At 47.7% G+C, this 12,886-nt stretch overlaps 1 protein-coding gene across 1 annotated transcript in view; it reads left to right on the forward strand.

Annotated features, from left to right (window-relative positions):
- Positions 1-12,886, forward strand: part of LOC139237762 (adhesion G protein-coupled receptor E3-like) — a 121,248-nt gene that overhangs the window by 31,344 nt on the left and 77,018 nt on the right. The window contains exon 6 of the mRNA XM_070866948.1: positions 3,209-3,361. Within this exon, the coding sequence (XP_070723049.1) occupies positions 3,209-3,361 (153 nt within the window). The remainder of the gene's footprint in view (positions 1-3,208; positions 3,362-12,886) is intronic.

Genomic DNA, 12,886 nt, shown 5'->3' on the forward strand with positions numbered 1-12,886 from the left:
TACAATCTTTGAACAAGGCGGGTGCAAACTCATTGAACGCCTCTGTTAGAATAATGCAACTCTGCTCTGGATGTATTCCTGGAGGTTTCGTCACATGACCTCCCGCCTCATACTGTCCCGCCCCCTCACTCTCCCGCCATTGGTCCATCCTCCTTCCCACAGCCAATTGGAGAGCCAAACTAACTCAGAGAAGATTCACGAGGTTGATTCCTGAGATGAAGGAGTTGACATGAAGTAAGGTTGAGCAGGTTGGGCCTATACTCATTGGAGTTTAGAAGAATGAGAGGTGATCTTATTGAAACATATAAGATACTGAGGGGGCTCGACAAGGTAGATGCTGAGAGGACGTTTCCCCTTGTGGGGGATTCTAGAACTAGGGGGCATAGTTTCAGAATAAGGGGTCGCCCATTTAGAACTGAGATGAGGAACAATTTCTTCTCTCAGAGGGTTGTAAATCTGTGGAATTCTTTGCTCCAGAGAGCTGTGGAGGCTGGGTCATGGAATATATTTAAGGTGGAGATAGACAGATTTTTGAGCGATAAGGGAGTAAAGGGTTATGGGGAGCGGGGAGGGAAGTGGAGCTGAGGCCAAGATCAGATCAGCCATGATCTTACTGAATGGCAGAGCAGGCTCGAGGGGCCGAATGGCCGACTCCTGCTCCTATTTCTTATGTTCTTATGTTCTTTGTTACCCAATTAGATTAATCTTGACTGTCAGTCCAACAGCCCTTCTGCCCCACCTCTGATATTTGTCACAACTAATAAATGAAAATGTTCGAAGAGGATCACAAATACACGTGTGTTTTTTCACGCCCCAAGGATTTTTCTCCTGGATTGCTGGCAGAATTCCAGGAAAGTGCAGGGCAGTCCTGGAGAGACAGCGACCCTGTGCAGAGAGGAATCCTGGCATGAGCATCATAAGTCTGAGCTGAGTGACAGTTTCCATCCCGGGAAGAAGGTACAGGGGGCCATTAGGGCAGTTAGTTTCAAAAGCAGCTCCCAGAAAGAAAGGAAGAACTTGCATTTATATAGCGCCTTTCACAGCCTCAGGGCCTCTCAAAGAGCTTTACAGCCAATGAGGGACCTTTTTGAAGTGTAGCCACTGTTGTAATGTAGGAAATGGGGCAGCCAATTTCTGCACGGCAAACTCCCACACTCAGCAACGTGTGATATTGACCAGATAATCTGTTTTCATAGAGTTATAGAAATTTACAGCACGGAAGGAGGCCATTTCGGCCCATCATGTCTGCGCCGGCCAACAAAGAGCCATGCAGCCTAATCCCACTTTCCAGCTCTTGGTCCGTAGCCCTGCAGTGCAGGTCCAAGTACTTTTTAAATGTGGTGAGGGTTTCTGCCTCTACCACCCTTTCAGGCAGTGAGCTCCAGACTCCCATCACCCTCTGGGTGAAAAAAGTTCTCCTCAAATCCCCTCTACTCCTACCAATGACTTTAAATCTGTGCCCCCTTGTTATTGACCTCGCTGCTGAGGAAAATAGCTCCTTCCTATTCACTCTATCTAGGCCCCTCATCATTTTAAACAGCCACGACCAGGAGTTCCGAAGGTTATGTTGCCAGGGTTAAAGACATCTCCTCGCGGCTAGAGGAGAACTTGGAGCGGGATGGGGAGGATCCAGTTGTCGTGGTCCACGTAGGAACCAACGACATAGGTAGAACTAGGAATGAGGTTCTGCTGAAAGAGTTTGAGGAATTGGGATCCAAATTAGAAAGCAGAACCTCAAAGGTAATAATCTCTGGATTGTTACCTGAGCCACGCGCCAATTGGTGTAGGGATAAGCAGATTAGAAAGTTAAATGCGTGGCTCAAAGAGTGGTGTGGGAAGCATGGGTTTCGCTCCATGGGGCACTGGCACCAGTACTGGGGAAAGAGGGTGCTGTTCCGTTGGGACGGGCTCCATTTGAACCGGGCTGGGACCAGTGTTCTGGTGAATCGAATAATTAGGGCAGTAGACAGGGCTTTAAACTAATAAAGGGAGAGTGGGAGGATTCAGGAAAGAATAAATTTAAAAGCAACAAGAAATGTCAAGGCTCTAGAGCAGAGCAGAGTTTTGGGTAAAAATAAGCAGGAAGGGACAGAGAGAGTAACAAAGGTAATAGGGCATCACTGACTAAGGTGACAACAGGGAAAAATAGAAAAAAGTCAAAGCTAAAGGCATTATATCTGAATGTGCAAAGCATTCGCGACAAAATAGATCAATTAATAGCACAGGTAGAAATGAATAGGTTTGATCTAATAGCCATTATGGAGACGCGGTTGCAAAGTGACCAAAGTTGGAAACTAAATATTCCAGGATACTTAACTTTTAGAAGATATAGGCAAAATGGAAAGGTGGAGGGGCAGCCTTGATAATAAAGATGGGAGAAAGACAGTAGAGAGAAAGGATCGGAAAATCAAGAAGTAGAATTAGTTTGGGTGGAGCTAAGAAACAGCAAGGGGCAGAAAACATTGGTGGGAGTTGTTTATAGGCCCCCATATCTTTGGAATTCTCTACCCCATGATCTTATTGAATGGCAGAGCAGACTCGAGGGGCCAATTGGCCCACTCCTGCTCCTAATTCTTACGTTCTTATGTTCTTATACACCTGAATTAAGTCTCCCCTCAGCCTCCTCTGATCCAAAGAAAACAACCCCAGTCTTTCCTCATAGCTAAAATTCTCCAGCCCCCTCCTCATAAATCTCTTCTGTACCTTCTCTAGTGAAATCACATCCTTCCTGCAGGGTGGTGACCAGAACTGCACGCAGTGCTCTCGCTGTGGCCTAAGTAGTGTTTTATACAGTTTTTAATGATGTTGGTTGAGGGCTAAATATTGTCCAGGACACTTCAAGTAATTATCCAATTCCCTTTTGAAAGTTACGATTGAATTCGCTTCCACCGCCCTTTCAGTCAGTGCATTCTAGATCACAACAACTCACTGTGTAAAAAAAATTCCCCTCATCTTCCCTCTGACCCTTTTGCCAACTATCTTGACTCTGTGTCTTGTGGTTACCGACCCTTCTGCCAGTGGAAACAATTTCTCATTATTTACGCTTCGTGATTTTGAACGCGTCTATTAAATTTTCCCTTAACTGTCTCTGCTCTGAGGAGAACAATCCCAGCATCTTTCCACGTAACTGAATTCCCTCATCCCTGGTACTATTCTAGTAAATCTCCTCTGCTAATAATCTTTGTAAACCTCGTTCTCTTCATTTCAGACTTGACTTGCGGCCGGCGAGAACGTATTACGATTAACTGGTGTGCTGTAAATAGAAGATGCTTTGTTGCACCTGGAAATCGTTATTGTGCCTGTGAGCACAAACCCTATTCAAGTAAAATAAAGGCAAGCCCATTTTCACAAAGGTGCATAGGTAAGTAGGACATTTAAGCATTATATTTCTTTATGGGACTATTGAAAACAATCATTCTCAAAAAATGTATCGTGATAAATCGTTGACGGTGGCAGGGCAGGTTGAGAAAGCTGTTAAAAAGGCTTACGGGATCCTGGGCTTCATAAATAGAGGTATAGAGGACAAAGGTGTGGAAATTATGATGAACCTGTATAAAACACTGGTTCGGCCCCGGCTGGAGCATTGTGTCCAATTCCTGGCCCCGCACTTTAGGAAGGAGGTGGGGGCCTCAGGGAGGGTACAGAAAAGATTTACGAGAATGATTCCCGGGATGAGGGACTTCAGTTCCGTGGACAGACTGGAGAAGCTGGGGTTGTTCTCCTCAGAGCAGAGAAGGTCAAGGGGAGATTTGATCGAGGTGTTCAAAATCCATGAGGGGTCTGGACAGAGCAGATAGAGAGAAACTGTCCCCATTGGCAGAAGGGTCAAGAACCAGAGGACACAGATTTAAGGTGACTGGCAGAAGAACCAAAGGCGACGTAAGAAAAAAACCTTTTTACGCAGCGAGTGGTTAGGATCTGGAATGCACTGCCCGAAAGGGTGGTGGAGGCAGACTCAATTTTATCTTTCAAAAGGGAGTTGGATAAGTATCTGAAGGAAAAAAAATTGCAGGGCTACGGGGAAAGGAGGAGTGGGACTAGCTGGGAGTGGCACAGGTTCGACGGGCCAAATGGTCGCCTTCCACGCCGAAACTATTCAATGATTCTATGATAGAACACAGGTCCAGTGGAGCTCGCTGTGATCTCAATCTTAACTTGCTAAGTTCTCCAAGGCAATTCACCGGGGTAACTGGCTGTAAATAAAAAAACAGGTCTTCATGGTTCTGGATACCCATCATCATCATGGGCGGTCCCTCGAACGAGGGTGACTTGCTTCCACAAGAGTTCACAGAGTGTTTCGATGAAGGACCCGATGTTCCAGATCCTGAACTCCAGTTGAGGGGGTGGAAGATGCCTGTGCGTGGATTTTTTTAACGTGTGGTGACCGTTGCACATCAACCACCACACGGGCTCGACAGAGCTAGGCCTTTATCCAGTGGCAAGGGTTGAACCAGGACGACTGGAGACCTGCTCTGCTGCACGGACCTAGTGCGCGCACATACCGCAGTGTGGGCTGGGCCCGTGCTGCCCCTGGGCCCTTGCCTCTTCTGGGCCCCGTACCCTCATTCGCCACACCTCCGCCACGATCTCTCGCCACTCCGGATACCAGCGGCATAAAGGCAGCTTCCTGGAGCCTCGCTGTGAGGCAGAACGTTAGAACATGGCTGGCCTGTCAGTGGAGAAGTCCACGGATGTGACAATTGCCACAAGGGTTAGTTAAACCCAGCTAATTAAATGGAATGTTGGCCTTTGCCTCAAGAGGGATGGAGAGCAAAGGGATGGAAATTTCATTACAACTGTACAGAGCTCTGGTTAGACTCCATCAGGCGTAACTGTGTTCAGTTCTGGGCCCTGCACATCAGGAAGGATACACCGGCCTTAGAGTGGGAGCAGCGCAGATTCACCAGATTGATACCTGGGGCTAAAACGGTAAAATTACAAGGAAAGATTGTATAGACTACCTAACATAAGAATTAGGAGGAGGCCATTCGGCCCCTCGAGTCTGCTCCACCATTCAATGAGATCGTGGCTGATTTTCTCGACAACAGAGGTTCGGGTGGTCTTGGACCTGGCCTGGAGGCGGCGAAGGTTAAACAGGTTCTCACTGGTTCTGTAATTTAGTTCCACTCCAGTGTGGAGCATGGCAGCAAGGAAGATTGAGAAGAGAGTTGGGGCGATGACGCAGCCCTGCTTGACCCCGGTCCGGATGTGGATTGGGTCTGTAATGTGTTATGTCTTTAGATGCTCTGATAATACTCCACGAGGCAATGTATTGTACTTGAACTGCAGTGACCTTACTCCATTTAATGTAACTCCAGAGTGAGGATCACACATGGTGGCCTGCCTTTTATACTGGGCCTGGCACACCTGTACTGGCAACCTACAAGTCTCCCACTGCAGTGCCCTCTGGTGGCATTCCCTGAGTGACTATTCAGCTGGTGTACAAGTTTCCCATAGTAGTACCCTCTGGTGGCACATCATATGTAATAGTACAAGCAGTACACATGTTTGGATACATGACGTAATGGATCGATTGGTAAGGATCACAGCCTGCAATACCCGGCCTGTAATACCCAGTCTCCTGTATGGCTCAGAGACATGGACCATGTACAGTAGACACCTCAAGTCGCTGGCGAAATATCACCAACGATGTCTCCGCAAGAGCCGCAAATCTCCTAGGAGGACAGACGCGCCAACATTAGCGTCCTCGACCAGGCCAACATCCCCAGCATTGAAGCACTGACCACACTTGATCAGCTCCACTGGACAGGCCACACTGTTCGCACGTCAGACATGAGACTCCCAAAGCAAGCACTCTACTCGGAACTCCTTCACGGCAAATGAGCCAAAGGTGGGCAGAGGAAACGTTACAAGGACACCCTCAAAACCTCCCTGATAAAATGCAACATTCTCACTGACATCTGGGAGTCCCTGGTCAAAGACCGCCCTAAGTAGAGGAAGTGCATCCAAGAGGGCGCTGAGCACCTCGAGTCTCGTCGCCAAGAGCATGCAGAGACCAAGCGCAGCGGAAAGAGCGAGCGGCAAACCAGTCCCACCCACTCTTTCCCTCAACGACTATCTGTCCCACCTGTGACAGGGACTGTGGTTCTCGTATTGGACTGTTCAGTCAGCTAAGGACTCATGTTGAGAGTGGAAGCAAGTCTGCCTCGATTCCGAGGGACTGTCTATGATGATGATGATGATGGTGGCTGATTTTCTACCTCAACTCCACTATCTTTGACAGTGCAGCACTCCCTCAGTACTATCACTGGAGTGTCCGAGTGGATTAGAGGCTCAGGTTTGTGGAGTGGGACTTGAAGCTACAACGTTCTGACTCTTAAGTTGAGAGTGCTACCCACTGAGTCACGGCTGACAGCTGTGTATGGATATTGAGCAGCATTGGGATAACACCTCGATATCCCTAACCTGTGAAAGGATATGTATCGGGTCATTCTGCATTACAATATGAAGCAAAACATTATCTGTGTATTCCCTATTGGAAATATGTCAGCCAGAGAAGGGCTATGAGGCGATTTGATAGGGGTGTTTAAGATCATGACAGGTTAGAGTAAATAAAGAGAAATTCTTCCCAGTGGCTGAAGGGTCGATAAGCAGAGGGCACAGACTGAAGGGGATTGGCAAGAGAACCAGATGCAACAGGAGGAAAAGCTTTTTTACGCAGCGAGTGGTAAGGATTTGGAACGCATTGCCTGATAGGGTGGTGGATAAAGATTCAAAAGGGAATTGGATAAATACTTGAAAGAGAAAAGATTCCAGGGATATGGGGAAAGAGCAGGGGAGTGGGACTAACTGGATCGCTCTTCAAAAGAGCCAGCGCAGACTCGATGGGCCGAATGGCTTCCTTCTGTGCCATGTATTCTTTGATTCTATGATTATCTGTTAATTAATAGGACCGGCATTATGGCAGACACCTACACTGAAATGTATTTTCTGATTTCAGATGTTGACGAATGCCTTACGGATCCATGTGGTCCTCAGGAAGTCTGCACAAATACAGCTGGGAGCTTCAACTGTACTAACAGCACCGTCATTGGTAAACAAAAAAGTCCATAACTTATTTACTGTACTTCAGAAAAAAAAAACCAATGAAATTTAGGGTGTAAGTTGCTCTTGGTGGTGCTCAGGCAGACTGAACCTGCTCGAACTCTGGGTCCTTTTCCACGATAAAGATGCCGAACCAGTGCAAGTTGTTGTTGAGCTGGGCTGAGCTTGGAGCCCAGTGTCCTATCCATCACCCAAACCTTCATCCACCTCCATAGTATCACCCGCCTCTGGCCTTACCCCTCATGTCCTTCTCACCTTCAGGCACAACTTCCCTTGTGGTCATTGTATGTGGGTACGGTCGATTAGTGGTTATGTTACTTGTCTAGTAATCTAGAGGCCTGGACTAATGATCCAGAGTTACGAGTCCAAATCCCAACCAGAGCAGCTGATTAATTTAAGTTCAGTCAATTAAATATATCAGAAATTAAAAACCTACTATTAACAATGGTGACCATGGAACTAATGGATCGTCATTAAAAATCCAACTGGTTCACTATTGTCCTCTAGGGATGGAAATCTGCCGTCCTTACCTGATCTGGCCTATATGTGACTCCAGACCACATTTCACTCTTAATTGCCCTCTGAAATGGCCTAGCAAGTCACTCGTTTGTCAAGAATGTGGTCCACCATCAGCTTCTTAGCCAATTAGGGATGGACAATATATGTTGGCCTTGCCAGTGATGCCCACACGTCAGGAACAAATTTACCCAAAATTCTGTATTCTATCCACTCCGCCCCGCTCTCATAAGCCCTGTCCTCACCAACCACCACTGGCTCTTCATCCCCCAGAGTATCTGTGCCATTGTTTACAAACCCCTTCATGTTCTGCCTCTCCTACTATTGCACCCTCCGTCTCCCTTTGTGCCAACGTGCACCTTGTGTTCTTCCTGGTCTCCATCGCATCGGCACCCTCCCCTGTCAGAGCATTCCCCCCACCTCTGGAAAAACTCTTCCCCCAACTCCTCTGCCTTTCTATCTCCTACAAAGCCTCTCCAGGTCCTGCCTTACTCACCCATGTAACTCTCCTCCCACTGCTCTCAATCCATTTCTGCCTCTGTGACGTTCCTTGGGACAATTTGCCACACTGAAGGGGTTGTATAAATAGAAGGAAAGACTTGCATTTATATAGCGCCGTTCATGACCTCAGGACGGCACAAAGTGCTTTACAGCCAATGAAGTACTTTTGGAGTGCAGTCACTGTTGTAATGTGGGAAACACGGCAGCTAATTTGCGCTCTGCTGTTAGGGTGATGGATACAGATTCAAAAGGGAATTGGATAAAAACTTGAAGGAGAAAAGATTCCTGGGATATGGGGAAGAGCGGGGAAGTGGGACTAACTGGATCGCTCTTCGAAATAGCCGGCGCAGACTTGATGGGCCGAATGGCTTCCTTCTGTGCCATACTATTCTGTGATTCACATTCTATGATTATCTGTAAATTAATAGGACTGGCATTATGGCAGACACCTACACTGATATGTATTTTCTGATTTCAGATGTTGACGAGTGCCTTATGGATCCATGTGGTCCTCAGGAAGTCTGCACAAATACACCTGGGAGCTTCACCTGTACTAACAGAACTGTCATTGGTAAACAAAAAAATCCATAACTTATTTATTGTACTACAGCAAAATACACAATGAAATTTAGGGTGTAAGTTGCTCTTGGTGGTGCTCAGGCAGACTGAACCTGCTCGAACTCTGGGTCTTTTTCTACGATAAAGATGCTGAACCAGTGCAAGTTGTTGTTGAGCTGGGCTGAGCTTGGAGCCCAGTGCCCTATCCACCACCCAGACTATGTCTGTAATGCACTTATGAATGACTCCACGAGGCAATGTGTTATACTCAAACTGTAGTGACCTTGGCCCTTTATTCATAACTCGAGTGAGGCACAGGCATTGTGGGCAGCCTTTTATACTGGGCCCTGCACACCTATGCAGGTGACCCTCAGGTCTCCCACCACAGTGAACTCTGGTGGACAGCCTCTGCCACAGGGGCAGGAAAGCCCGGTCTCCACCAGTTGCACCCTCTCGTGATGTCAGCATAGTATATACACAGTGTAAACCTTATAGAAAGTACATCAGGTAACAAGTCTCCATCTTATGCAACTGTACAGTGACTACACAGAGAGTATATCTATAGTTTGCATATATAACACGGACCATGATCAACCTCCGCAGTATCACCCGCCTCTGATCTTACCCCTCTTGTCCTTCTCACCTTCAGGCACAACTTCCCTTGTGGCCGTCGTATGTGGGTACGGTAGATTAGAGGTTATGTTACTTGTCTGGTAATCCAGAGGCCTGGACTAATGATCCAGCGTTGCAAGTTCAAATCCCAACCAGAGCAGCTGATTAATTTAAGTTCAGTCAATTAAATATATCAGAAATTAAAAACCTAGTATTAATAATGGTGACCATGGAACTAATGGATCATCATTAAAAACCCAACTGGTTCAGTATTGTCCTCTAGGGATGGAAATCTGCCGTGCTTACCTGATCTGGCCTATATGTGACTCCAGACCCACATATCACTCTTAATTGCCCTGTGAAATGGCCTAGCAAGTCACTCGGTTGTCAAGAATGTGGTTTACCATCAGCTTCTCAAGTGCAATTAGGGATGGACAATATATGTTGGCCTTGCCAGTGATGCCCACACCTCAGGAATAAATTTTTTAAAACCCTCCAATTTACCCAAAACTCTGTATTCTATCCACTCCGCCCCGCTCTCATAACCCCTGTCCTCACCAACCACCACTGGCTCTTCATCCCCCAAAGTATCTGTGCCATTGTTTACAAACCCCTTCATGTTCTGCCTCTCCTACTATTGCACCCTCCGGCTTGCTTTGTGCCAACGTGCACCTTGTGTTCCTCCTGGTCTCCATCGCCGCCACCCTCTCCTGTCAGAGCATTCCCCCCACCTCTGGAAAAACTCTTCCCCAACTCCTCTGCCTTTTTCTCTCCTACAAAGCCTCTCCAAGTACTGCCTTACTCACCCATGTAACTCTCCTCCTCCCACTGCTCTCAATCCATTTCTGCCTCTGTGACGTTCCTTGGGACAATTTGCCACACTGAAGGGGCTGTATAAATAGAAGGAAAGACTGGCATTTATATAGCGCCATTCATGACCTCAGGACGGCACAAAGTGCTTTACAGCCAATTAAGTACTTTTGGAGTGTAGTCACTGTTGTGATGTGGGAAACGCGGCAGCTAATTTGCGCTCAGCTGTTAGGGTGGTGGATACAGATTCAAAAGGGAATTGGATAAATACTTGAAGGAGAAAAGATTCCAGGGATATGGGGAAAGAGCGGGGAATGGGACTGACTGGATTGCTCTTCGAAAGAGCTGGCACAGACTCGATGGGCCGAATGGCTTCCTTCTGTGCCATACTATTCTATGATTCTAAAATTATCTGTAAATTAATAGGACTGGCATCATGGCAGACACCTACACTGAATGTATTGTCTGATTTCAGATGTTGACGAGTGCCTTACGGATCCATGTGGTCCTCAGGAAATCTGCACAAATACACCTGGGAGCTTCACCTGTACTAACAGAACCGTCATTGGTAAACAAAAAAGTCCATAACTTATTTATTGTACTACAGCAAAATACGCAATGAAATTCATGGTGTAAGTTACTCTTGGTGGTGCTCAGGCAGACTGAACCTGCTCGAACTCTGGATCCTTTTCTACGATAAAAATGCCGAACCAGTGCAAGTTGTTGTTGAGCTGGGCTGAGCTTGGAGCCCAGTGTCCTATCCATCACCCAGACTATGTCTGTAATGCACTTATGAATGACTCCACGAGGCAATGTGTTGTACTCAAACTGTAGTGATCTTGGCTCTTTATTCGGACCTCCTGAGTGAGGCTCAGGCATGGTGGGCAATCTTTTATACTGAGCCCTGCACACCTATGCAGGTGACCCTCAGGTCTCCCACCACAGTGGACTCTGGTGGACAGCCTCTGCCACAGGGGCAGGAAAGCCCGGTCTCCACCAATTGCACACTCTAGTGGTGCCATCATAGTATAGACACAGTGTAAACCTTATTGACACTACATCAGGTAACAAGTCTCCATCTTATGCAACTGTACAGTGACTACACAGAGAGTATATCTATATTCTGCATATATAACACGGATCATGATCCACCTCTGCAGTATCACCTGCCTCTGATCTTACCCCTCTTGTCCTTCTCACCTTCAGGCACAACTTCCCTTGTGGCCGTCGTATGTGGGTACGGTAGATTAGAGGTTATGTTACTTGTCTGGTAATCCAGAGGCCTGGAATAATGATCCAGAGAAACGAGTTCAAATCCCAACCAGAGCAGCAGAGCAGCTGATTAATTTAAGTTCAGTCAATTAAATATATCGGTAATTAAAAAACAAGTAATAATAATGGTGACCATGGAACTAATGGATCGTCATTAAAAACCCAACTGGTTCACTATTGTCCTCTAGGGATGGAAATCTGCCGTCCTTACCTGATCTGGCCTATATGTGACTCCAGACCCACATATCACTCTTAATTGCCCTCTGAAATGGCCTAGCAAGTCACTCGTTTGTCAAGAATGTGGTTTACCATCAGCTTCTCAAGTGCAATTAGGGATGGACAATATATGTTGGCCTTGCCAGTGATGTCCACACCTCAGGAATAAATTTTTTAAAACCCTCCAATTTACCCAAAACTCTGTATTCTATCCACTCCGCCCCGCTCTCATAACCCCTGTCCTCACCAACCACCACTGGCTCTTCATCCCCCAGAGTATCTGTGCCATTGTTTACAAACCCCTTCATGTTCTGCCTCTCCTACTATTGCACCCTCCTTCTCCAACATGCCAACATGCACCTTGCGTTCTTCCTGGTCTCCATCGCATCGCCACCTTCTCCTGTCAGAGCATTCCCCCACCTCTGGAAAAACTCTTCCCCAACTCCTCTGCCTTTCTCTCTCCTACAAAGCCTCTCCAAGTACTGCCTTACTCACCCATGTAACTCTCCTCCCACTGCTCTCAATCCATTTCTGCCTCTGTGACGTTCCTTGGGACAATTTGCCACACTGAAGGGGCTGTATAAATAGAAGGAAAGACTTGCATTTATATAGCGCCGTTCATGACTTCAGGACGGCACAAAGTGCTTTACAGCCAATTAAGTACTTTTGGAGTGCAGTCACTGTTGTAATGTGGGAAACGCGGCAGCTAATTTGCGCTCAGCTGTTAGGGTGGTGGATACAGATTCAAAAGGGAATTGGGGCGGAGTGTCTGATTAAGGTTAACGGGTCCTTGACGGCGCCCCTTCGCTTTAGGAGAGGGGTGCGCCAGGGATGCCCCATGTCCGGCCAGTTATACGCCGTTTGCGTGGAGCCTTTCCTGCGCCTCTTGCGGACGAGGTTGACGGGACTGGCTCTGCAAGGGCCGGGCATGGAGGTCGTCCTCTCGGCTTACGCCGATGACGTGCTCCTCGCGGTAGAGGATCCCGCTGACCTGCGGAGGATGCGTGAGTGCCAGGAGATTTACTCGGCCGCGTCCTCCGCCAGGATCAACTGGGAGAAATGTTCCGGACTCCTGGTGGGTCAGTGGCGGGTGGACTCCCTGCCGGAGGAGCTCAGGCCTTTTGCCTGGAGCACGACCCATCTCCTCTATCTGGGAGTCTACCTTAGCCCCGACAAGGGATCCTGGCCGGCGAACTGGCAGGAGCTGGAAGCCAAGGTCGCCGCTCGCCTAGGGCGCTGGACAGGACTGCTCCGAGTGCTGTCCTACAGGGGTCGAGCGCTAGTCATAAACCAGCTGGTGGCCGCAATGCTGTGGTACCGGCTGGTCACTTTGACC

This window comes from Pristiophorus japonicus, chromosome 24, assembly GCF_044704955.1.
Source record: "Pristiophorus japonicus isolate sPriJap1 chromosome 24, sPriJap1.hap1, whole genome shotgun sequence".
NCBI classification, from domain to species: domain Eukaryota; kingdom Metazoa; phylum Chordata; class Chondrichthyes; family Pristiophoridae; genus Pristiophorus; species Pristiophorus japonicus.